Source organism: Tursiops truncatus, chromosome 2, assembly GCF_011762595.2.
Source record: "Tursiops truncatus isolate mTurTru1 chromosome 2, mTurTru1.mat.Y, whole genome shotgun sequence".
In the NCBI taxonomy this organism is placed as follows: domain Eukaryota; kingdom Metazoa; phylum Chordata; class Mammalia; order Artiodactyla; family Delphinidae; genus Tursiops; species Tursiops truncatus.
In genome coordinates this window covers 86,266,992-86,293,879 of record NC_047035.1, presented here as the reverse complement: position 1 = coordinate 86,293,879, position 26,888 = coordinate 86,266,992, and the positions used below count along the sequence as shown (strand labels likewise).

The 26,888-nt window shown below is 42.5% G+C and overlaps 2 protein-coding genes across 18 annotated transcripts in view; one reads left to right on the top strand and one right to left on the bottom strand.

The window, feature by feature from the left end:
• PPIP5K1 (diphosphoinositol pentakisphosphate kinase 1) overlaps positions 1-23,794 on the top strand; it is a 49,268-nt gene extending 25,474 nt beyond the window's left edge. For 10 of the 17 annotated variants that reach the window (XM_073800851.1, XM_073800849.1, XM_019935408.3 and 7 more), the window contains 3 exons: positions 2,279-2,416; positions 19,350-19,463; positions 22,095-23,794. In XM_073800851.1, the coding sequence (XP_073656952.1) occupies positions 2,279-2,416; positions 19,350-19,463; positions 22,095-23,029 (1,187 nt within the window). In that variant the 3' untranslated portion in view covers positions 23,030-23,794. Of the gene's footprint in view, positions 1-611; positions 795-2,278; positions 2,417-19,349; positions 19,464-22,094 lie in introns of all 17 variants that reach the window. The other 7 variants (XM_073800843.1, XM_073800847.1, XM_073800844.1 and 4 more) reach the window with 1 other exon arrangement.
• The window catches only part of MAP1A (microtubule associated protein 1A), a 30,835-nt gene continuing 18,887 nt past the window's right edge, over positions 14,941-26,888 (bottom strand). Inside the window, exon 7 of the mRNA XM_033851589.2 lies at positions 14,941-26,884. Coding sequence (XP_033707480.2) covers positions 26,729-26,884 — 156 coding nt within the window. The 3' untranslated portion in view covers positions 14,941-26,728. The remainder of the gene's footprint in view (positions 26,885-26,888) is intronic.

Below are 26,888 nucleotides of genomic sequence, written 5' to 3'. Positions count from 1 at the left end.
CTGCTAATCTACGTCAGTTACCTGACAGAAGCCTTGTCTGTGGCTATCTTAAAGTCTGGTCCAGGGAGCCCAGCCTGAGTCCTCAGGAGCTTTTTTAGCTTCAAATTTTATCTTGATAACGTATACCACTCTTGACCCTCTTCTCTGAGTGACTTCAAATCTTTTCATCTCTATCCCAACCTCATAAATACATTTGTTTGAGAAACAAGCCCTAACTAGGGTTTGCCCAAGAATGATTGGGGACACTGGAGTTCCTAGCTACAGAACTGCCAGCTCACCCCATCCAGAACGATGTGACTGCTGTCTGCAAGCACTGACTGAATTGTGCACAACGAGAAAGGAGAGGGCCTGCTGTATGATGAGGTCTCACGTGCCCCTTCTTCTAGACTCACTTCTTTTAGACTTCTTTTAGCATGATGCCAATACTCTTCTCCCCTGCAAGACATGTCCTGTGGCTCTGACCATCTCTGCTTCTCTCTTACCTCACCTTGGAGCTGAGTGGCCCCACCTCCCAGGAATGCTTATGTCATCCAGTACCCCCCTTATTGTCTCTCCCTCTTCTCTTTCTTTATCTTTGTGCTTCCTGCCGTGGTTCCCCCAACCCCTCCAAGAGCTGCTGGATGACCAGCACCCTGTGGTCCGGTTGCTGCGCAGTTTTTCCTCTGACTGCACAGGGGGCTGGCCAGTCTCCTTGGATGCCACGCTGGCGCATCACCTGCACCAGTGCTCCTACCACCTGCGCCTCTTCCGGAACTGGCTGCGCTCAGGCCAGGATGATCCTGAGTGCCTCTACGGTACCCCCTGCCACCAAGCTGGCTGCTGCCACTACCCTGGCTGGGACTGACTGCTTTGCTTCTTGCACTTTTGGCAGGAGAGCCCACCTATTCCTTTCTCCTATTTACTCTAAGGTTATGTGACTTGCATTTAGTTGCTTGGATGGGATTGGGGCCAGGCTGCCTGGTAGCTGTAGCGTTGGCTGCTCCTCCCCTTCCTGTTCTCCTTCCTCACTGCCTCCTAATGTTACCTATTCCCAGTGCTATTTGGTACAGGAGTAGTCTCTTGCCCTGGAATCTATTCTTATCTCTATGACCCTCTACTACCACCATCTTCAAATCCAAGTGTTTTTCTAGCAGTTCTGAGAAGCTGGAGACTGTACCTCTCCTGCCCTCCTGCCACTAGAGTACAGGGGGAAATTGAGGCATAGAGGTCTCAATTGAATACTTGAAGAAAACAAGGGCTGAAGGTTAGAAGATGGTCAGGTATAATCCTTTTTAGTTATATAGGTTTTAATCATTGTCAGACAGGAAGCTGTGTCTTGAATAGATATTGCTGTCCTGCCTACCTTTAATCCATTTAAGGAGATATAAAGGAAGCATAGGAAATATTGGGGACTAAAAAAGTGGTTGAGATGTATGCTTCTTGATCCTCTAATGGGGGCATTTTTTTTTTCATCAACAGGCCCTGGGATTAGAGTTACACATTTAGGTTTACCCTTCACCCTACAATGTAGATCTACATTGGAATTGTTGGGTTCAGAGCAGAGAATCGGTATTTATTCTTTTTTCTAGGGGGTTTGCCTCATTTTCCTGAAGGAATAGAGAAATACTAGCAAGTCTGGGGTCTTCAGTGAGAGCAGAGGAAAGAAGCTTTGAAGTGATGAAAATAACCAAGAAAGAACTTCCATCCCCCAACCTGTTCATACATGCGGTTTTCCTGAGCTGAGCTTCATGTGTATTGCATGCCCTCCTGCTTCCAATATTCTAGCCTTTCTACCCATATCCTAAATCTGCATGAACCCCTCCTCAGATCCCAAGCCCTCCTCCGTAATCTGGTTCTCTTGTACATGATCCCTGAAATCTGCTGTTTTTTCCCAGCTCCATGACCTCCCTACCTCTCATTTAGACCTGCAATTTCACCCCTTACCTCTGGACCTTTGTTTTATTTCCCCCAGAAAGTACAAGAGGAGTGTAGGTGCTTACCTCATTGGGATTCTGTTGATTTTTCCATGGAATATTGCAGGCTTTCCATAGGTAGGATAAGAGGTGATTTGATTCACCCAGAGGCCTTAGCAGGAAGACTTTTTAGAAAATCTGGAGGTGACAGAAATAGACTCCTGTAGGGGCTCTAAAGAGTTCCCTCTCCTGAGAATCTTGGATACCCCACACTCCAAAAGCCACAGACACTCCTGATGGTTCTCAGGGACCCTCCATGCTTCCTTGGCCAGTTGGGGTATATCCAGCAGGAATAACATTGACTTTGCCCGTCTCTTTTCTAACAGGATTTGAAGGGTGCTCCATGGTGCCTACCATTTACCCCCTGGAAACACTGCATAATGCCCTTTCCCTGCGTCAAGTGAGTGAATTCTTGAGTAGAGTCTGCCAGCGCCACACTGATGCCCAAGCACAGGCATCTGCAGGTATGGAGAATACTCTTATCTTGTACCACTATCTCTGCCCCCACTCCCATGCTTCCTAGAACATGAGTAATAAATTAAAAAGATAGGCACTCTGAAAAAGTAGACTTGAAAAAATGTTTAATTGCATAGGTTAACTCAAAAGCATAGAACGATCACTCCTTCCAAAGTTAACTTATAAATTTAATGTGATCTCAGTAAAAATAGTACTGTTTTTCTAAAGTCAGACAAATTGATTTTGAAGTTGTCATTAAAAAAAAAAAAAAACAAAAAAAAACAAGCAAGAATAGCCAAGGAAATCTTGAAAAGAAGAGCAGTGAAGTCATGCTGGCCCTACCAGATTTTAAAACATTTTATAAAACTTCTATAATAAAAACAGTGTAGTATTGGTACATGAATAAACAGAGACCAAGCAAACAAAGTAGAAAATCCAGAAATAGTTGAAGTTAGCATTTAAAAATACTAGGGGAAAGACAGCCTTTAAGAAATGGAGTTGGAAAGTTAGTAGAAGGAAAGAAATCATAAAGATCAGAGCAGAAATAAATGAAACAGAAACAAAGAAAACAATAGCAAAGATCAATAAAACTAAAAGCTGGTTCTTTGAGAAGATAAACAAAACTGATAAACCTTTAGCCAGACTCATCAAGGAAAAGAGGGAGAAGACTCAAATCAATAAAATTAGAAATGAAAAAGGAGAAGTTACAACAGACACTGCAGAAATACAAAGCATCCTAAGAGACTACTATAAGCAACTCTATGCCAATAAAATGGACAACCTGGAAGAAATGGACAAATTCTTAGAAAGGTATAACCTTCCAAGACTAAACCAGGAAGAAATAGAAAATATGAACAGACCAATCACAAGTAATGAAATTGAAACTGTGATTAAAAATCTTCCAACAAACAAAAGTCCAGGACCAGATGGCTTCACAGGTGAATTCTATCAAACAATTAGAGAAGAGCTAACACCCATCCTTCTCAAAATCTTCCAAAAAAACTGCAGAGGAAGGAACACTCCCAAACTCATTCTATGAGGCCACCATTACCCTGATACCAAAACCAGACAAAGATACTACACAAAAAGAAAATTACAGACCAATATCACTGATGAATATAAATGCAAAACTCCTCAACAAAATACTAGCAAACAGAATCCAACAACACATTAAAAGGATCATACACCATGATCAAGTGGGATTTATCCCAGGGGTGCAAGGATTCTTCAATATATGCAAATCAATCAATGTGATACTCCATGTCAACAAATGGAAGAAGAAAAAAACCATATGATCATCTCAAAAAAAAAAAAAAAGGGAGTTGGGGGACTTCCCTGGTGGCACAGTGGTTAAGAATCCACCTGCCAATGCAGGGGACATGGATTCGATCCCTGGTCCGGGAAGATCCCACATGCCACGGAGCAACTAAGCCCGTGTACCACAACTACTAAGCCTGTGCTCTACAGCCTGTGAGCCACAACTACTGAGCCTGCATGCCACAACTACTGAGCCCACATGCTACAACTACTGAGCCCGCGTGCTGCAACTACTGAGCCCGTGTGCTGCAACTACTGAAGCCCACACGCTTAGAGCCCTGTGCTCCACAATAAGAGAAGCCACCGCGATGAGAAAAGCCTGCACACCGCAACGAAGAGTAGCCCCTGCTCACTGCAACTAGAGAAAACCTGGGCACAGCAAGGAAGACCCAATGCAGCCAAAAATAAATAAATTTATTTTTTAAAATATATATATATTAAAAGGAACCAAACAGAAAATCTGGGGTTGAAAAGCAAATAACAGAAATGAAAAATTTACTGGAGGACTTCTTAGAAGGTTTGAGCAGGCAGAATTAAAAATCAGCAAACTTAAAGATAGGTCAAGGCGGGCGCCGCCGTCAGTCATGGCCTGACGCTGGCACGCTGCGTGTGTCCCGCCCCTTGCCGCCACTTGCAGCTCGCCGGCCGGCGGCCTCGCTCGGCCCTCGGCCTCACTCGGCTCTCAGCTCAGTGGCGGCGTTGGAAGGCGGCCCGGGCCCTCGCAGGCCCATGGCAGCGGCCGCGGTGTTGCCGGGCGTGGGCGGGCCTCCCGCGGGCGGCGGCGCTGGGGGCGGGCGGGTCCCCACCGGGTGGCTGGGCAGTGGCGCGCCTCGAGGGCTGCAAGTTCGAGTACCTGATGAAGAAGCGCTCGGTGACCATCGGGCGAAACTTGTCGCAGGGCTCGGTGGACGTGAGCATGGGCCACTCGAGCTTCATCTTGCAGCGCCACCTCGAGATCTTAACGCCCCCGGGCGGCGGCGGCAGCGGCCATCCTGGGGCGGCCCTGGAGCCGTCGGCGCAGCCCGGGCCCGATGTGGGTGGCAACTTCTACCTGCGCTGCCTTGGCAAGAATGGCATGTGCGTGGACGGCGTGTTCCAAAGGCGCGGGGTGCCGCCGCTGCAGCTGCCGCGCATGTGCACATTCAGGTTCCCAAGCACAAACGTCAAGATCACTCACCTTCACTGCCCTGTCCAGCAAGGAGAGGGAGAAACAGGAAGCGCCCGAGTCCCTGGTGAAGCCCGTGCAGGCTCACATCTCCCCACTGACCATCAACATTCCAGACACCATGGCCCACCTCATCAGCCCCCTCCCCTCCCCCACAGGAACCATCAGTGCTGTGAACTCCTGTCCATCCAGCCCCCTGGGGAGCAGGGTCTTCAGGGTACAAAATGGGCCATGTGGTACCATCTGACCTCAATTTAATGGCCGACAACTCACAGCCAGAAAATAAGAAGGAAGCTTCAGGTGGAGACAGCCCAAAGGATTATTCAAAGCCACCTTATTCCTATGCACAATTAATTGTACAAGCAATTACGATGGCTCGTGATAAACAACTCACCCTAAATGGAATTTATTCGTACATCACGAAAAACTATCTCTACTACAGGACTGCAGACAAGGGCTGGCAGCTATACGTAGGCTGACATACGTATCTTTTTGAAGTTTGCACAGAGATGGTTTTCAAACTTTTCCTGAGGAACCCTTTCTTCAAAAGATACCTCCTCCAGTTGGCCAGTATACAAAACAGATGAACACAGTGCTGCCCTGTTTCAGTGGTCCACCTGTACTTCCAGCCTATTCCTAGGCTGTCTGTGAATCCAGGCCTCCTCAGAGGACACTTTGAAATCGGTGCATAGTATTTCCATTGTTTAGCTTTTTAATTTGTTTAATTTTTTTTTTTTTTTTTTTTTTTTGGGGTACGCGGGCCTTTCACCGTTGCGGCCTCTCCCGTTGCGGAGCACAGGCTCCGGACGCGCAGGCTCAGCGGCCGTGGCTCACGGGCCCAGCCGCTCCGCGGCATGTGGGATCTTCCCGGATCGGGGCGCGAACCCGTGTCCCTAGCATCTGCAGGCGGACGCTCAACCACTGTGCCACCAGGGAAGCCCTAATTTGTTTAATTTTTAAACCTCTACATTGTGTATGTTTTTCCTCTGCATGTCTGTTTTAAGTGTGGCCATTTACTAGGTGTTTAGCAGGATCTCACTAATTAAGACAGTATGGGAAAGGGTAAGTTTGAAGTACGGAATGGTAAAAGCATAACAAAAGGGAGAAGAAATATACATTTACAAATTTTGAATTTATTAAGTAACAAGGAACAGCTACAGAATTCCTTTGAGGCTTAATGAGTAAATGATCCTTTGAAAAATGCATCTGTTGAACCATAACCATAATCAAGTGATGTGGGTGGGGTGGGGTGGGGGTAAGCCATTCTGTTTAATGGAGGGTAAAAACTTTTTTCTTCTACCTGCAGATGTATAAACATGTTATAATAAAAATAGTGTTCCAGCCAAAAGAAAAGGTAGGTCAGTTGAAGTTATCCAGTCTGAGGAGAAGAAATAAAAAAGAATGAAGAAAAGTGAACAGAGCCAAAGATACTGTGGGACACCATAAAACATACCACTGTATGTATAATGGAAATCCCAGAAGGAGAAGAGAGAGAGAAAGAGGCAGAAAAAATTTTTGAAGAAAAAATAGCTGAAAACTTCTCAAATTTGATAAAGACACAAGTCTATGTGTCCAAATAGTTCAAACTTCAAGAAGGGTAAATGCAAAGAGATCTACATTGAGATACATTGTAATCAAATTGTCAAAAGACAAAGAGAAAATGTTGAAAGTGGCAAGAGAAAAGCAGCTTGTCACATACAAGGGATATTTAATAGATTAACAAGGCACTCATCAGAAACCATAGAGGCCAGAAAGTAGTGGGGTGACATATTTAAAGTGCTAAAAGAAAAAAACGTCAACCAAGAATTCTATATCTGTTGAAACTGTTCAAAAATGAAGGAAAAATTAAGACATTCCCAAATAAACAAAAGATGAGGGATTTTTTTTTAAACATCTTTATTGGAGTATAATTGCTTTACAGTGGTGTGTTAGTTTCTGCTTTATAACAAAGTGAATCAGTTATACATATACATATATTCCCATATCTCTTCCCTCTTGTGTCTCCCTCCCTCCCACCCTCCCTATCCCACCCCTCTAGGTGGTCATAAAGCACCAAGCTGATCTCCCTGTGCTATGCGGCTGCTTCCCACTAGCTATCTGTTTTACATTTAGTAGTGTATATATGTCCATGCCACTCTCTCACTTTGTCCCAGCTTACCCTTCCCCCTCCCCGGTCCTCAAGTCCATTCTCTAGTAGGTCTGCGTCTTTATTCCCGTCTTGCCCCTAGGTTCTTCATGACCACTCTTTTTTTTTTTTAGATTCCATATATGTGTGTTAGCATACAGTATTTGTTTTTCTCTTTCTGACTTACTTCACTCTGTATGACAGTCTCTAGGTCCATCCACCTCACTACAAATAACTCAATTTTGTTTCTTTTTATGGCTGAGTAATATTCCATTGTATATATGTGACACATCTTCTTTATCCATTCATCCGATGATGGACACTTAGGTTGTTTCCATGTCCTGGCTATTGTACATAGAGCTGCAGTGAACATTGTGGTACATGACTCTTTTTGAATTATGGTTTTCTCAGGGTAGGGTATATGCCCAGTAGTGGGATTGCTGGGTCATATGGTAGTTCTATTTTTAGTTTTTTAAGGAACCTCCATACTGTTCTCCATAGTGGCTGTATCAATTTACATTCCCATCAACAGTGCAGGAGGGTTCCCTTTTCTCCACAGCATTTATTTTTTGTAGATTTTTTGATGATGGCCATTCTGACTGGTGTGAGATGATATCTCATTGTAGTTTTGATTTGCATTTCTCTAATGATTACTGATGTTGAGCATTCTTTCGTGTGTTTGTTGGCAGTCTGTATATCTTCTTTGGAGAAATGTCTGTTTAGGTCTTCTGCCCATTTTTGGATTGGGTTGTTTTTTTTTTGATATTGAGCTGCATGAGCTGCTTGTAAATTTTGGAGATTAATCCTTTGTCAGTTGCTTCATTTGCAAATATTTTCTCCCATTCTGAGGGTTGTCTTTTCATCTTGTTTATGGTTTCCTTTGCTGTGCAAAAGCTTTGAAGTTTCATTAGGTCCCAATTGTTTATTTTTGATTTTATTTCCATTTCTCTAGGAGGTGGGTCAAAAAAGAATTTTGCTGTGATTTATGTCATAGAGTGTTCTGCCTGTGTTTTCCTGCAAGAGTTTGATAGTGTCTGGCCTTACATTTAGGTCTTTAATCCATTTTGAGTTTATTTTTATGTGTGGTGTTAGGGAGTGTTCTAATTTCATTCTTTTACATGTAGCTGTCCAGTTTTCCCAGCACCACTTATTAAAGAGGCTGTCTTTTCTCCATTGAATATTCTTGCCTCCTTTATCAAAGATAAGGTGACCATATGTGCATGGGTTTATCTCTGGGATTTCTATCCTGTTCCATTAATCTATATTTATGTTTTTGTGCCAGTACCGTACTATCTTGATTACTATAGCTTTGTACTATAGTCTGAAGTCAGGGAGCCTGATTCTTCCAGCTCTGTTATTCTTTCTAAAGATTGCTTTGGCTATTCGGGGTCTTTTGTGTTTCCATACAAATTGTGAAATTTTTTGTTCTAGGTCTGTGAGAAATGCCAGCAGTAGTTTGATAGCGATTGCATTGAATCTGTAGATTGCTTTGGGTAGAGACTCATTCTCACAATGTTGATTCTTCCAATCCAAGAACATGATATATCTCTCCATCTATTTGTATCATCTTTAATTTCTTCCATCATTGTCTTATAGTTTTCTGCATACAGATCTTTTGTCTCCTTAGGTAGGTTTATTCCTACGTATTTTATTCTTTTTGTTGCAATGGTAAGTGGGAGTGTTTTCTTAATTTCACTTTCAGATTTTCCATCATTAGTGTATAGGAATGCAAGAGATTTCTGTGCATTAATTTTGTATCCTGCTAGTTTACCAAATTCATTGTTTAGCTCTAGTAGTTTTCCAGTAACATCTTTAAGCTGAAGGATTTTGTCAGTAGTAGATCTGCCCTACAAGAAATGCTAAAAGGAGGCTTTTTGGCTAAAATGACACTAAACAGAAATTTGAAGCCATATCAAAAAATAAAGAACTCAAAAAAAAAAGAAAGAAAGAAGAAAAAAATAAAGAACTCTGGTAAAAGTAGCTACACTGGTAAATCTAAGAGCCAGCATTATTGTATTTTTGGTTTGTAGCTCCCCTTTTTGTCTTTTTGTTTCATATGTGACAACACGCAAATGAATAAACCAATCATTATGTCTGTTTTAATGGGCACACAATGTACAAAGATATATGATAATTTATGACAATAACAAGGTGGGGACTGAGCTTTATAGCAACAGAGTGTTTGTATGTTATTGAAGCTAATCGCCATCAATTCAAACATTGCTATTGACCTTACAGAAATAAAAAGGATTGTAAGAGAGTACCATGAACAATTGTATGCCAACAAATTAGATAACATAGATGAAAAGGACAATTCCTAGAAATAAACTCTAAAAACCGACTCAAGAAGAAATAGAAAATCTGAACATACCTATAACAAGGAAAAAGACTGAATCAATAGCAAAAACTTCTCAACAAAGAAAAGTCCAAGACCAGATGGCTTCACTGGTGAATTCTACCAAATATTTAAGAAAAATTAGCCCCAGTCCTACTCACCCTCTTCCAAAAAATATAAGAGGAGGAAACACTTTCTGTGAAGTCAGCATTACCCTGATACCAAAGCCAGACAAAGACACCCTAAGAAAAGAAAACTACAGGGCTTCCCTGGTGGTGCAGTGGTTAAGAATCTGCCTGCCAATGCAGGGGACATAGGTTCGAGCCCTGGTCTGGGAAGATTCCCACGTGCATCTAAGTTGCAGAGCAGCTAAGCCTGTGAGCCACAACTACTGAAGCCCATGAGCCACAACTACTGAAGCCTGCACGCCACAACTACTGAAGCCTGCATGCCTTGAGCCCATGCTCCACAACAAGAGAAGCCACTGCAATGAGAAGCCCATGCACCACAACGAAGAGTAGCCCCTGCTTGCCACAGCTAGAGAAAGCCCACGCAGCAATGAAGACCCAACATAGCCATAAATAAATAAATAAATAAATAAATTTAAAAAGAAAAGAAAAGAAAACTACAGACTAATTTCCCCTATGAGTAGAGAGGCAAAAATTTTCAACAATTCCCCCCCCACAAAAAAAATTCTCAACAAAATATTAGCAAACCAAATCCAACAGTACACATTAAAAGGATTATACTACACCATGATCAAGTGAGATTTATCTCAGGAATGCAAGGGTGATTCAACATAAGAAAACATGTCAATGTAATACACTACATTAATAGAACAAAGAGAGAAAAAAACCAATCATGTGAATTGATGTGGAAAAGCATTTGGCAAAACCCAACACTCACTGAGCTAGGAACAGAAAGAAACTTCCTCAATGCTATAAAGGACATTTATAAACAACCCCTAGGGACTTCCCTGGTGGTCCAGTGGTTAAGACTCCGTGCTCACAATGCAAAGGGCTGGTGTTCGATCCCTGGTCAGGGATCCCGCATACTGCAACGAGAGGAGCCTGCATGCCACAACTAAAGGAGCCCAAATGTTGCAACCAAAGATCCCACATGCCACATCAAAGATCCCACACGAGACAGCGAAGATCCTGTGTGCTGCAACTAAGACCCAGCATAGCCAAATAAATAAATAAATATTAAAAAACAAAACAAAAACACAGCACAAATCATACTCAGTGGTGAGAGACTGAAAGTTTTCCCTGTAAGATCAGGAGCAAGACAAGGATGCCCACTTTCACCACTGCTATTCAATATTGTACTGGAAGTTTTAGGGAGAGCAGTTAGGCAAAAAAAAAAAAAAAAAAAAAGGACCTAAATCGGAAAGGAAGAAGTAAAACTGTCGCTATTCACAGAGGACATAATCCTATATAGAGAAAATGGAAAAGAAACCCCAAAAGAACTACCAGAACTAATGAACAAATTCAACAGTGTTTCACGGTACAAGATCAACTCACAAAAATCAGTTGTGTTTCTATACACCAGCAATGAACAATCCAAAGGGGAAATTAAGAAAACAATACCATTTATAATAGCATCCAAAAGAATAAAGTACCTGGGAGCAAAATTTAACCAAGAAGTTTAAAGACTTGTACACTGAAAACTGTAAAACATTGCTGAAATAAATTAAAGAAGACCTAAATAAATGGTAAGACATTCCATGTTCATGTAGAATACATAACATTTTTAGGATGACAGTACTCCCCAAAGAGATCTCTGGATTAAATGCAATCCCTATTGGAATTCCAATGCACTTTTTTGTAGAAATGGAAAAGCTGACCCTCAAGTTTATATAGGATTGCAAGGGGACCTGAATACTCAAAATAATTTTGAAAAAGAAAAAGTCGGAGGACTCACATCTTCTGATATTAAAACTTACTACAAAGCTACAGTAATCCAAACAGTGTGGGATTGCCATAAGGATAAAGTTAGAGACCAATGGAATAGAATCAAGAGTCCAAAAATAAACCCATACTTCCATGGCCAGTTGATTTTCAACAATGTTGCTAAGACCATTTAATGGGGAAAGAATTGTCTCTTCAATAAATGGTGCTAGAACAACTGGATACCCATATGCAAAAGAATGAAGATGGACCTCCCCCACCTCATACCATGTACTAAAGTTAACTCAAAATGGATAAATGGCCTAAATATAAGAGCTAAAACTGTACAACTCTTACAAGACATAAGATAAATCTTCATGACCTTAAGAGTTAGCTAATGGATTCTTAGACAGACCAAAAGCACAAGTAACAAAAGGGGAAAAAATAGATAAATTGGACTTCACCAAAATTTAAACTTTTTGTGCATCAAAGAACATGAAAGAAAGGGAAAAGACAGTCTATAGAAAGGGAGAAAATATTTGCAAATCATATATCTGATAAAGGTCCATAATATAACAATTCAACAGCAAAAAGACAAACAACCCAACTTAAAAGTGAGCAAAGGACTTAAATAGACACTTCTTCAAAGAAGATATACAAATAGCCAAGAAGCACATGAAATAATGCTCACCCTCAGTAACCATCAGGGATATGCAAATCAAAGCCACAATGAGGTACCACTTCACACCCACTAGGATGGCTATAATTTAAAAAGAGAAAGAGCGAGCAGAAAAGTGTTAGTAATGGTATGAACAAATTAGAATTTTTGTACATTGCTGGGGGAAATGTAAAATGGTGCAGCCCTGGTGGAAAACAGTTTGACAATTCCTCAAAAAGCTAAATATAGAGTTACTATCTGACCCAGCAATTCCACTCCCAGGTATATATTCAAAAGAAATGAAAACAGGTACTCTAACAAATATTTACACACAAAAGTTTATGGTGACACTATTCACAACAGTCAAAAGGTGGAAACAACTGAAATGTACGTGAATGGGTAAACAAAATGTGGTATATACATACAATAGAATGTTACTGAACTATAAAAAGGAATGAAGTACTGATATATGTTGCTATATGGATGAACCTCAAAAACACGGCAAGTGAAAGAAACCAGACAGAAAAAGTCACATATTGTATGATTCCATTTATATGAAAGAACTAGAATAGAGATAGAAAGCAAATTGGTGGTTTCCAGGGGTTGAAGGTAGGGTAGAATGAGGAGTAACTTCTTTTTTTTTTTTTTTTTTTTTTTTTTTTTTTTTTTTTTTTTGCGGTACATGGACCTCTCACTGCTGTGGCCTCTCCCGTTGTGGAGCACAGGCTCCGGACGCGCAGGCTCAGCGGCCATGGCTCACGGGCCTAGCTGCTCTGCAGCATGTGGGATCTTCCTGTCATGAACCCGTGTCTCCTGCATCGGCAGGCGGACTCTCAACAACTGCGCCACCAGGGAAGCCCAGGAGTGACTTCTTAATGGATATGGGGTTTTCTTTTGGGGTGATGAAAACTTATCTAGTTTTGGAACTAGATAAGGTGGCAGTGGCACAACATTGTTGATGTGCTAAATGCCACAGTATTATACACTTTAAGATGGTTAGCTTTATGTTATGTGGCTTTCCCTTCAATAATAATAATTTTAAAAAATCATGCAAGTACTAAAAGTAAGCAGGGGTGATGGTGATAAATTCCTTTATCACCTGAAAGTAAGGAGAACCTAATTCTGACTCAAACTCAAATTTGGGAAACAATAGGAAAAGATTGATAAACTAAGCCATATAAACATTTTTTTATATGTTGTAAAACCAATAGCAACATCATAAGCAAGGAAAAATTTTTTCTGCAATTTATATCACATATAGGCTTAATCATCCTAAAATACGGAGAACTTTTGCATATCAGAAAGGAAAAGACCAAAAGTGTGATTTTTGAAAAAGGATAGTTTACAAAGAAAGAAATACAGGTGGCTGTTACACATGTGAAATGATGCTCAACCTCGATCATAAGAAATATGCAAATTAAAACTACACTGAGGGACTTCCCTGGTGGTGCAGTGGTTAAGAATCCGCCTGCCAATGCATGGGACACGGGTTCGATCCCTGGTCTGGGAAGATCCCACATGCCACAGAGCAACTAAGCCCGTGCACCACCACTGAGCCTGTGCTCTAGACCCCACGAGCCACAGCTGCTGAGCCCGTGTGCCACAACTACTGAAGCCCGTGCAAACCTAGAGCCCATGCTCCACGACAAGAGAAGCCACCACAATGAGAAGTCCGCACACCACCACGAAGAGTAGCCCCTGCTTGCCGCAACTGGAGAAAGCCCGCGTGCAGCAATGAAGACCCAACACAGCCAAAAATAAATAAATAAATAAAAATTTTTAAAAATTAAAAAAAAATAAATAAAACTACACTGAGATATCATATCTCACCTATTAGATTGTAAAAAATCCAAAAGTTTGATAACACATTCTCTTGACAAGTCTATAATGAGAGAGGCAGTTCCATACATGGTGGGAGTGCAAAATGGTACAACCCCATATGAAGGTAAATTTTGTAATATCTCAGAGAATTACAGATACAGTTACTCTCTTATCTAATAATACAATTTTAGGAATCTATTCTGAAGCTACTGTACACAAAGTTGAAATAACATTTGTATACAGTTATTGTGACGTAATTTATGTTGTTTATTTATTATTTTTGGAAACAACCCCAAAGTTCTTCATTACAAGAGTGGTTGAATAAACAGTGGTATGTCCACTCAAATGAGTACTATGGATCTGTTAAAACTAATGAGGAAGGTCTATGTGTTTTGATATGAAGTAATCTCCAGGATATATTGTTAAGTGGATAAAAAAAGGTGCAGAATAGTGTTGATAGTATGTTACCTATTCTATAAGGAGGGGAAATAAGGGGAAAATATACATATTTGCAAAAAGAAATGATAAAAGTAAACACCAGAAACTAATAAAAATGTTTACCACTGGACAGCAATAGGAATGGGGCTGAAGGGCATGAAGAAAAAGGAACTTCCTCTGAATATGCCTTTTTATAAACCTTTGACTTGTGAACCTGTAAATGTTTTTCAAAATGTAAGACTAAATCAAAAGAAGTGAATCCTAAAATTGGAAAAAAAAATGGAAAGAAATTACCCTAACTTTATATCAAAATAGTAACATAATCACACAGGGAAAATAATTTTTCAAATAACTTTGGAATACTGTACTTTGACTGTAAATCCTTCAGTGGAACAAAAAGAAATATAAAATAATTTTAATCCTTATTCAGTGGTTTAATTGTTAGTAGTGATATTGATACTATTTTGAAACATATGTCATATGCACACACACATATAATAGAGTGATGCAAATAAGTAATTATGTTTCTGTTATTAGGAATAAGAATTCTCAAAGTCAGATAAATTATATATAAATATAAATTCAGAAGATTTTTAAAGTGCTGTAATGTTAAATTTGAATTGAAAATATCAATATGAATTCCATTTTTTAATGCTTTTTCTAATATCATGCATTAGAAAGAGTATCAATGAGCTCCCTTGGCACCTAGATTTTGGTCTCTACATATCATTCCCCAGTAAAAGCAACCAGGATTCCATGGTTGGATTCCTGGTCTAGGCCCATGTTTTTTAACCTTCTTTTTTTTTTTTTTACTAAAATCACACCCCCTCCTACAGAGCCTTTTTAGACTTTTTTCCTCCAATCACTCCCCGCCACCTGAAATTTTAATACCACAGATAAACTTTATGTCTGTTTATGTATTGTAGCCATTTGATGGACCACAAACCAGTGGAATATCTAAGTTTTTTCACTTTCACCAAGAACCAATTTTATTGAGGATGCATGATCTAGGGCAAGGAAAGCACAAGGTGATCCTGAGGCATGTTGTAACAGAAGCAAGGAAGCAATCAAGCCTGAAGAGACTCCCACTGACCAGAATTGGAATATTTTAGCATTAAAAAGAATAATTTATTGTAATTGATTAAAGTGCACTGAACATGTAAACATCTACAAGCTCATAATGAATCTTACAAAAAAGAGAACAAAAATAAAATAAAATAATAATCATCTGTCACTATTGATGAATACTTTTCACCAGCTCTTTCTTCTGAAAACTAATTAAAGGGAAATAAACATTTATCCTTCCTTTTCAGTAAGAACTGCAGTTTAATGTAATCAAATGGCCCCAGTTAAAGAGAGAAAGCTCTTCTTTACAGAAAATATGCCAGCTAATAAATACAGAATTGATAGAATTAGAAAATCACCACTTGACAGTCCTAATAAAGTAATTAAGGATCATCAGTGGATACTAACACAATTAGGTGAAATGTTGATCAGGTTCCACAGTGCCAAAGGATTACCTCTAATCAGAAGGGGAAAACTTTACAATGGTGAGATCTCATGGGCCCCACTTTAACTTTGTTAGTAAATTTAGCCTTAGTGGGATAATGAGACATTATGTTCATCCAGTATGATGCAATATAAAGTACACAGGATCACCTCTTGAAGTATTCTTGCCAAAGTTATTTATTTACTTATTTATTTATTATTTTTTTGGGCTGTGTTGGGTTTTCATTGCTGCGCATGGGCTTTCTCTAGTTGCAACAAGTGGGGGCTACTCTTCACTGTGGTGCTCAGGCTTCTCATTGCAGTAGCTTCTATTGTTGTGGAGTACCGGCAGTAGGTGCATGGGCTTCAGTAGTTGCAGCATGTGGGCTCAGTAGTTGTGGCATGCGGGCTCTAGAGCGTGCAGGCTTCAGTAGTTCTGGCGCACAGGCTTAGTTGCTCCGCAGTGTGAGATCTTCCCAGACCAGGGATCGAACCTATGTCTCCTGCATTGGATTCTTAACTACTGCACCACCAGGGAAGTCCCAAAGTTATTTAAACTGAATCATTGAACCAGTCAGAATGGCCATCATCAAAAAATCTACAAATGATAAATGCTAGAGAGGGTGTGGAGAAAAGGGAGCCCTCCTACACTGTTGGTGGGAATGCAAACTGGTGCAGCCACTATGGAGAACAGTATGGAGGTTCCTTAAAAAACTAAAATTAGAGCTACCATATGATCTAGCAATCCCACTCCTGGTCATATATGCAGAGAAAACTGTAATTTGAAAAGATACATGCACCCCAATGTTCATAGCAGCACTATTTACAGTAGCCAAGACATGGAACCAACCTAAATGTTGATCGACAGATAAATGGATAAAAAAGATGTGGTACATATATACAATGGAATATTACTCAGCCATAAAAAAGAATAAATAATGCCATTTGCAGCAACATGGATGGACCTAGAGATTATCATAGTAAGTGAAGTAAGACAGAGAAAGATAAATATCATATGATATCACTTATATTTTGAATCTAAAATATGATACAAATGAACTTATTTATAAAACAGAAATAGACTCATAGCCATGGAAAACAAATTTATGGTTACCAAAAGGGAAAGGGGGGAGAGGGATAAATTAGGAATTTGGGATTAACATATACACACTACTATATATAAAATAGATAGCCAAAAAGAACCTACTGTATAGCACAGGTAACTATATTTATTCAATATCTTGTAATAACATATAGTGGAGACAAATCTGAAAAAATATATATACACATAACTGAATCACTTTGCCATACACCTGAAACTAACATTATAAATCAACTATACTTCAATTTTTTAAAAATTATCAAAACCTAAAAAAAATTATTAAAAATGTAAGCATTTGTTTTTACACTAAAAAAAGAAAAAGAAAAACACCTCAAATGGACTTCCCTGGTGATGCAGTGGTTAAGAGTCTGCCTGCCAATGCAGGAGACATGGGTTCAATTCCTGGTCCGGGAAGATCCCACATGCCGTGGAGCAACTAAGCCCGTGAACCACAACTACTGAGCCTGAGCTGTAGAGCCCGTGAGTCACAACTACAGAGCCTGCATGCCACAACTACTGAAGCCCACGCTCCTAGAGCCCGTGCTCCACAACAAGAGAAGCCACCGCAATGAGAAGCATGTGCACTGCAACGAAGACTAGCCCCCACTCGCCGCAACTAGAGAAAGCCCGTGTGCAGCAACAAAGACCCAATGCAGCCAAAAATAAAAAATTAAAAACAAACAGGAGGGCTTCCCTGGTGGCGCAGTGGTTGAGAGTCCGCCTGCCGATGCAGGGGACACGGGTTCGTGCCCCGGTCCGGAAAGATCCCACATGCCGCGGAGGGGCTGGGCCCGTGAGCCGTGGCCGCTGAGCCTGCACGTCCGGAGCCTGTGCTCCACAACGGGAGAGGCTACAACAGTGAGAGGCCCGCGTACCACAAAAAAAAAAAAAAAAAAAAAAACCCAAGAAAGAACACCTGAATCATTGAATCAAGCCTTTTGTATCTGTCAGTTTATAGGAAATACAAGGGATAGTGAAACAAGTTAAATGTTTCAGTGAGGAAGCAATCAGACAAATCCAGAGTGTGGAATGTGACATTCTGTGAGACAGCTGGCCTGTTCTTTTCAAAAAGTCACTATGAGGGACTTCCCTGGTGGCACAGTGGTTAAGAATCCGCCTGCCAATGTAGGGGACACGGGTTCGATCCCTAGTCCAGGAAGATCCCACACACCACGGAGCAACTAAGCCCATGTGCCACAACTTATGAGCCTGTGCTCTAGAGCCCGCAAGCCACAACTACTGAGCCCATGTGCCACAACAACTGAAGCCTGCACACCTAGAGCCCATGCTCCACAACAAGAGAAGCCACCACAATGAGAAGCCCACGCACCGCAACGAAGAGTAGCCCCCGTTCACCACAACTAGAGAAAGCCCGCAAGCAGCAACGAAGATCCAATGCAGCCAAAAATAAATAAATAAATTTATTTTTTTTAAAAGTCAGTATAAAAAAAATAGGGGGGAGCTCGATTCTAGGTTAACACATTATTGACTGGGGGATTTTTGCAGAAACTAACACCTGTGGCCATAATACATCTCCAGTCAAAAATGTGTTAAAAGAGACTTTGGAGACATAATAAAATGGAATGCACAGTTCATGTTTGGATCTTACTATAAAAGACATTTTGGGAATAATTGGGGGAAATTTGAATATGGATTGGGTACTAAGATGATATTAGGGTATTTTTAAATTTTGTTAAGTTTATTAATGGTGTATGGCTATGTAGGAAAATTCCTTATATTTTAGAAATGAATACTGAAGCATTTAGAGGTGAAATGTCTCATACTATTCGTCATTTATTTTAAAGAACTTCAGCATGAAGAAATAGATGAAACAAATACGGCAAGATGTTAACATGTTAAATATAGGAGATGAATATATAGGTATTGATTGTACTAGTCTTTCAACTACTTTTATTTTTTTTAAATATATTTATTTATTTTTGTCTGCGTTGGGTCTTCGTTGCTGGGCACGGGCTTTTTCTAGCTGCTGCAAGCGGGCACTACTCTTCCTTGCAGTGCGCGGGCTCCTCATTGCAGTGGCTTCTCTTGTTGCAGAGCACGGGCTCTAGGAGCATGGGCTTCAGTAGTTGTGCCATTTGGGCTCAGTAGTTGTGGCTCGCGGGCTCTAGAGCGCAGGTTCAGTAGTTGTGGCGCATGGGCTTAGTTGCTCCGCGGCATGTGGGATCTTCCCAGACCAGGGATGAACCCGTGTCCCCTGCATTGGCAAGTGGATTCTTTCTTTTTTTTTTGGCCACACAGCATGTGGGATCTTAGTTCCCTGACTAGGGTTTGAACCCGCACCCCCTGCATTGGACGCACGGCATCTTAACCACGGGACCACCAGGGAAGTCCCAGCAGGTGGATTCTTAACCACTGCGCCACCAGAGAAGTCCCTCAACTACTTTTTAAAAAATATGTTTGACAATATTCATAATATAAAGTTTAAAATATTAAAAATGGTTTGTATGAAGGGTCCCTAGGAAATGCTACTTCTCAGTCTGAGGAAGTGTAAGTTGGTTTTCACTTATATTGACAACCTGTGGTTCTTGAATTCTTCCTCATAGCCTTTTTTTTTCTTCCCTCTCTCTCCCTCACCTGTCCAGCCCTCTTTGACTCTATGCACAGCAACCAGACCTCTGATAGCCCGTTTTCTCCACCTCGCACTCTTCATTCACCTACCCTGCAACTCCGGCAGCGCTCTGAAAAGCCCCCTTGGTGTAAGTAATTGTTTTGGAACTGCCTAGAGAAGGCCAAGAGGGAATGGAGGGATTGGTGAATAAGAGACTCGTCTCAGGAGGGAAACAAAGATGAGGGTTGAAGGACCAGGAGTAACCAGGCAGGGAAGCAGTTGCACTTGCTGTTTCCAAGATGAAGGGCGGATCTGTTTATTCTCTCTCATCCGTCGCCTCTGTCCTCCATGTGCCCTCTATCTCCTTGGAGGCGCTCCTTAATGATAGTGGCTCAGAGGGTCCTTTAGGGAAGAAAAGATGAAGGCTGCATTCTTCTCAAGTCCCCATTTGGTCTCTACAGCTTTCTCAGTAAAAATGACTTGGGAGGAAACCTAGATATATAGAAAAGCTGGGAAAAAGAAACTAGAATCTGCTACTACTTTCTACCTGTCCCTTCTTTCAAGGTGTCTGTTCTCATTTGTAAGTTCAAGTTCAGGTGCTGCTTTTTCCCATCTCTTCTTTATAATCTCTAGCCTATCACTATTTATCCTTGGTAACAGTGTGAACAGTGGAGCCACAAGGAGTTCTTAGGGTAATTGTAGAGGGGGAGAGATACCAGTGGTGACCAGACAGGGGATAAGGCCCAGAGACACTGGCAATGGAAGAATCCTTCCCTTATTCGTCCTACCTCCAGGGACTATCTAAAATCAAACATTATTTTAATTGGATAGAACTGAAGCAAAGATTCATATTTTTAGCATTGGGGCAAACAGTTGTAGAATTTTGCCCTTCTCCTAGCACCCTCTATGCAGAAGGAACTTTCCTTCCTGACACCAAGAATTCTTCCCCTGAATTTCAGATTATCCTATATTCCCCTTGCCATTGGTCCTTTTACCTCTGTCCAATAGTGTTTATAGGTTCTGTGCCCTAGAAATCTTATCTTTCTTCAACTTCTGTTTCTGTCTGAACTCTTTGATTTGTCGGAATCAAACTACTAGCTAAATATTAAGGCTACTTCTATCCTTGGGTGAACTCAGCTTACACGTTTTCTTCTTTTTTAAATCTCAGTATCAGATGTATAGCCTCACTGGTAAACATTTTCTTTAGGGTCTGTCTGTCTGCCCTAAATAGGCCTTGTTGGCCCCAAACCACATTCCTCTTTTTTTTTTTTTTTCCACTTGAAGCATGCCTCATATAATCCTTTACTGCAGCGGTCCCCAATCTTTTTGGTATCAGGGACTGGTTTCGTGGAAGACAATTTTTCCACGGACCAGTGGGGAGGGGCATGGTTCAGGCGGTAATGGAGTGATAGGGAGCGATGGCAAGCGGCTGGCAGATGAAGCTTCTTTGCTAGCCCACCGCTCACCTCCTGCTGTGCGGCCTGGTTCCTAACAGGCCTCGGAAGGGGGGGGGGGCTCTGGGGACCCCTGCTTTACAGAAAAGAGATAGCTGGCATTCCTTAAACTCAATGACTGTTGGAGCCTTTGCAGACTCAGGTTTACCAACTTCCCTGGTTCTCATTGATGACAAGCTATTCAGGTGTCCCCGATTTCCAAAATCTATCATTATTGATATCAGAGTGCTTTAAAGCTACAGTACCATCAATTAGTATGATATTTACAAAGGGAAAAGTAGATTAGTGTCCTACTAGAGATTAATGAAAGGTAGAAGTTGGGGTAGGAGTTGTCCCACAGTGTAACTGAAGACTCTAAGGCCTTCATTTACTACTGTCAAGATCTAGGAATTAGTTTTTGTATTTTATATGTATATAATATCCATAAGCCTGTAACACTGTATGTCCCAAGGCTTAGAGGGTCTTAACCCTGGATCTGTAGATGGATTTCAGGGTAAAGTCTATGAACCCCAGGAATTATATGTAAAGATGAGGGGGAATATCCATATGTACATTTTCCTGGGAAGATAGTCCATGACTTTCATTAGAATGTCAAAGGGGGTCAGTGACCCCCAGAAAGGTTAATTAAGAACTGCTGCCATTAAAAAAAAAAAGAACTGCCGCCATTTAGAGATTTCATGGCAGTCTTCCATCTTTGAGTAAATCATTTTCCTTCCTATTATTCTGATTCACAAAGTTTTTCTACATTTTCCTGCTTACTTGTCTCTTGGGCAGTAAATAAAGGTTACCTCTGCCCCAGAAATGTGTTTTAAAGAAATAATTCTTAACAAAAGATATACATCAGATTTAACTGGGAGTGTTTCAACATCCCACACCTTTACCCTAAATGTAGAATTAGAATCTCTGGAGATGGAATCTGGAAATATCTATTTTTTTTAAAAATTTCCCATAATTTTGGTATGTAACCCTAATTATGAACCACTGGTATGAAGTGTTCATATGCCTCCAAAGTAAGAATGAGGGGCCATGGGAATTTGGAGTTGGAATGGGGGGTACATTTATGAAAGAACTGGATGAAGTGGGCCTCAGCACTGTCTCCTGAAGTCTTAGATGTCCCTTAGTGCCACTCCTGTAGTATACCTTAGGCCAAAGCAACGGTTCCTGGGCTAGGCTAACTTAGGAGTCTCTGCATAACTTAAGAAGAATTCAGACCCTCTTTCCCGAAGACATGAGTAATATAGGCCGTCTGTTCTGGCATTTGAACTACATACATAGAACCTACTCTTCCATCTTGTCTGACTTGGTCTCCTGACTTTGCTTTGCAGACAGCAGTGGCCCTTCCAGCACTGTGTCCAGCGCTGGTCCTTCCTCCCCTACTGCAGTGGATGGTAACTGCCATTTTGGCTTCAGTGATCACCCCTCCCTAAATTCACATGTGACTGAAGAACATCAAGGCCTTGGGCTGCTCCAGGAGACCATTGGGAATGGAGCACAAGAGCTCCCCATAGAAGGGGAACAAGAGCCTTTTGAACGAAACCAGTCCCCACAGGAACCACCTGTGGAAACCAGCCAGCCATGCCAGAAGGTTGCTGAGGAGGTCAGCCAACCATGCCAGAACATCCCTGAAGAGGTCAGCCAGCCATGCCAGGAAGTCCCTGACATCAGCCAGCCATGCCAGGAGAACCATGATGATGTTAACCAGACATGCCAGGAGGTCCCTCAGATCAGCCAACCATGCCAGAATGCCGGCCTACTGTACCAGAAAGTCTCTGAGGAAGCTTGCGAGCTTTGCCAGGAGAACTCTGAGGAGGTCAACCAGCCACGCCAGGGGGCCCCTGTGGAGGTTGGCAGGCGGGTCCCTGGGTTACCTGTAGGGGTTGGTGGCCTGGCCCAGGAAATCCTCGTGGAAGTCGGCAAACCAGCCCAAGGGATCCCTGAGGAGCTCAGCCAGCCATGCCAGGAATTCTCTGGGGACATTGGCAGGCTGGCCCAAGAGGCTTCTGCAATCATTTTGTTGTCTCAGGACATCCCAGAGGTTGATAAACCATCCCAAGAGTTCCCTGGGGAGGGTGATCTGCATGTCCAGGAGGTCCCAGAGGAGGTGAATCAGCAGCAGTCCTATGTGGTCCCTGAGTTGATTGACCAGCTGTCTGGAGAGGATGTTCCTGAAGTCCAGTATCCATCTAGCAATGTAAACCCTCAGAGCCAGTCTCTAGCCTGTGACCAGAACTCACCCCTTCCACCAGCAACATGTGATTAATCATTTTCTCATTAGTGGTGTCACACTATACCAGACATTTGAGCTAGCAAATTTTTCTGTTGGCTAACTCACCCGCCAGCATTAAGGCCTTGGATCTCACCAGAGGTGTCTGAGGAAGCAGTCCTCTTGGCATGAAGCATACCTGTGCCAGAGCTGGGCTTGGGGAGGAGCCAACTTCAGGTTAAAGCAGCTGTTGACTTCTCACCCAGCCATTAGACTTGAAAACGATTTCCTTCAAGAGGTAAATGGGTCTATCATTATCTAACTTTCTCTGATCATCCCAGGAAATCCCAGATTGGTAAAGGAACTGCCACTTAACTGCTGAAGACAACACCTGGGGATAGCAAGTGCAAAAGGGGACTCCAAGGTCTCTACTTTTCTGGAAAATATTCACAACTTTTCAAGGTACCCCTAGACCATATGTGCATTCAGGGGACTCTTGTCTTTGTTAGTATTCTCAGGTGGGCCCAGGATGGCTGTCTGAAATGTCTGGGAAAAAAGAGTTCCTTTCCCAAACAAATACCCATCATGGCCACAAATTTTTAGATTGGGCTTATGGATGTTTCCATATCATCCCCAGGTGCCCTCTCTGCCCTAGTCCTGTTCCTCTGGGCAATAGCTCTAGGGAAAAATAGGTATTAGATTGCTGTGAAAATTTCAGAGTAACTACTTAAAATGCTCTGGGGGTTCTTGGCCAATCTGTAAAGCTGGGCCTCCTTTTGTTGTGGGACTATATGGCTTAGGAGATATTGTAGTAGAGAAAAATCAGGTTCTATTTTAAGCAATCAGCAGAGATCAGTATTGTACAGACATGAGCAAAGATTATATATATATTTCTGTAGTCAAGTCAGGGACAGACTGGCCAAAGACCAAATACTCCAGGGTCCCCATAGGATTTGTCCTCATATCATTGTGTCTTTAAGGCCAGGTGTGATTATGAAGCTTTTCCCAAAGATCTGGGGATGGGGATGGGGATGGGGGTGAGTAGGAGGGGTAATGTGGTCATTGGAGTTGGGGGCCGGAACATTATGAGTGCTCAATAAATATAAAATAATGAGAATAGTCAACCATAATAATGGTGGTGATGATGTATGTCCTTGTGAATTCAAGAATGAATGACTGGGGACTTCCCTGGCGGCACAGTGGTTAAGACTCTGTGCTCCCAATGCAGGGGGTCGGGGTTCAATCCCTGGTCAGGGAACTAGATCCCACATGCATGCTGCAACTAAGAGTTCGCATGCCACAACTAAGGCGGCTGCTGGCCGCAACTAAGGAGCACCTGTGCTGCAACTAAGGAGTCTGCGAGCCACAACTAAGACCTGGCACAACCAAATAAATAAATATTTAAAAAAAAAAAGAATGAATGACTGTAGGTCAGTCAAGTCTGTGACTGAATTAATCTGAACCAGTCAAAAGCCATTGTAGTTGAGCAGGAATGGACCTTAAAAATATGGAGATTAAACATCCCAGGAGGTCCCTATGGCAATCAGCCCACAATCCCAAAATTTCTTAAATAAATAGTGTTACCGGGAAGAGAGGTTCTATCTCTGTGAAGCACCAAAGGGTACAGTGCCTTCTCACCAGATCGTTGGAATCACCCTCTTAATTTTTAACTGATGCTTGGGAGTGAGTGTCAGGAGTTGATATAAACGGCGTGTGCTTTCTTTACCCCCTTGATGTCTTTACACTGGGAAAGCCTAGAACACTAGGGGGGCTGGAATATCCCCCTCCGCATGTATTCACATTCACAACTTGGCCTTTCCTGACATACCCAGGACTATAAAGGGTTTCACTGCAGAGGAAAATCCAACATTTTATAATACTTCATGGAAAGCCTGACTGCACAGGTGAAAGCTGTTTACAACGTCAATAGGCTCTGGATCTCTTAGGGCCCCTCAATTCCTTACCTCTTTGGTGTTCTCCTACACAAGGTATCTGATGCTGGTTATTCGGTCCTTAGCTCTTGACCCCATGGTATGCAGATCCCCTTCCCAGGAGGCCCCCTGCCTTTCTTTCCTCCCCCAAACCAAATATATGTCCCCACCCTCAGTTCCTATTACCCATACTTGGGCATTCTCACCTATTTTCAGAAATAATGCTGGCTTCCCATAACTTTTTCTCCCTTCACCTGCCCTATATTCTCTGGCTTCCCTGGGTCCTGGAACTGCTTCCAGTCATCAAAGGCATCAAGATAAATGACCATGCTGGTAGAAGCAGAGAGTTAGAAGCCAGGGCCCAGCAACTAAGCAACGTGTGGAGTCAGAAAAGGCCTAAGCAGCACTACGGCGTCTGTAATGAACTTGATTTATTGTTAGAGTTGGAGGTGGCTCCGTCACAGCAGCTGGGAACTGTAGCAGGGACGTGTGGGAGGGAGCAGAGCACAGCAGCACGAGAGGGTGGGAGCTAGGAAGAACACAGGTGGTCTCGTTTTGGTTTCCACACAGTCATTTGGCAGAGAAGCTGAGCCCTGAAGAGCGTCTGGATTTCTCAGTCCTGCAGTCGTCTGGCAGGGCTGCTTATTGGCTTGCTTGGGGTGAGGTCCTCTCCTGGGGTGGTATTTTCGGCCTGTTTTCATCTCACTCAGTAGGAGTTAAGACCTAGCTCAGCTTCCTCTCCCTCTTTCCTTCCTCCCTCTCATTTTCCCCAAGTCCTCTGGCATGGCCTCCACCTCCCCGATCCTCTGTCCAAGAGTCTGGGGCTGGAAAAGCAGCCAGCGTTCCCATTTCAGCTGCAGGATGGCATAGTGGAATGTTGGGGGAGTCACACGTTGCTGGGGTGTCAAATGTTAGGATGTCAGGCAGTGGCTTTTTAACCCATTACACACCAGGCCACAGCAGGTGACCACATGCAGATAAGCCAAGCAGGTATGAGAAGGGATCAGGAGAGTTGGAATGGGTGGGTGAAAACTTCATAAGGTCAGGGAGCTTGGAAGAAGTCTGCGATTGGGGCTGGGCTCTCCTTGCTCCTTTGTGCTGCCCAGTAGGCCTGGTCTGGGCACAGCTCTGGGATGTGAATGGTATGAAGCAGGGGCCGGGAGGATAAGCTCCTTTCTTCTCTCACCAATCTGTTGGTCAAAAGAGCTTCAAGTTTTGGATTGAAACATTCAGATACGGAGAGAAGCAGTGGGACAGTGTAGCAGCAGCATACCCCCAGAACCCTGCTGGGACCCAGACTCTGGTGGGGAAGGGAATGGGAGATGGAGGAAAGGATGCAGCTCTGGCAACCTCACTGACAGTATCCTGCCCCCAGGTCACATAAATTACTATTGGAAATCCTTCCTTGGGATGCTAAATACATAGATTAAGATAAAGAGGTCCTTGGGGTTGGGGATATGATCTCCCTCCATGAGGGAGGAGGTTGCTCTCTGAGATCCATCCTCACTCCCCACCCAACACCAGCATTAGGCAGTGCTAAGAGAGGGTGTCACTCCAGGGTTCTCAGGCATCATATGACCTTGTATCCTAATTTTGCACCCTCCCCCTATCCTAATCCTGTTACCTTTGGTTTTGAGACTCCTTTCAGGCATGGATGAAGGGGAGGCACAACCCCTCCCGTTTAGTCCAGCCTAAGTTCCCACTAGACATCCTGTCCCCCTCGCCCCCCTCAACTCCCATGTCCCTCAACCCCAAAGGACTCAGCATTAGCCATTCTCTAAGGGGGTTGTGGGAGCAGATCCTTGGGGAAGGGAGAGTGGTTCTTTCAGAACTCAATCTTGCAGGCTGGGAAGGACTCATCCTGCATGACCACGGTGCTGCTGCTCGCCAGGACCAGAACGTTCAGTTGTTGCTGCTGCTCATGAGTCTGCTGGTACCACTCACGAGTCACCTCCGTGTCGTGAGTAGGGATCAGAGTTACCTAG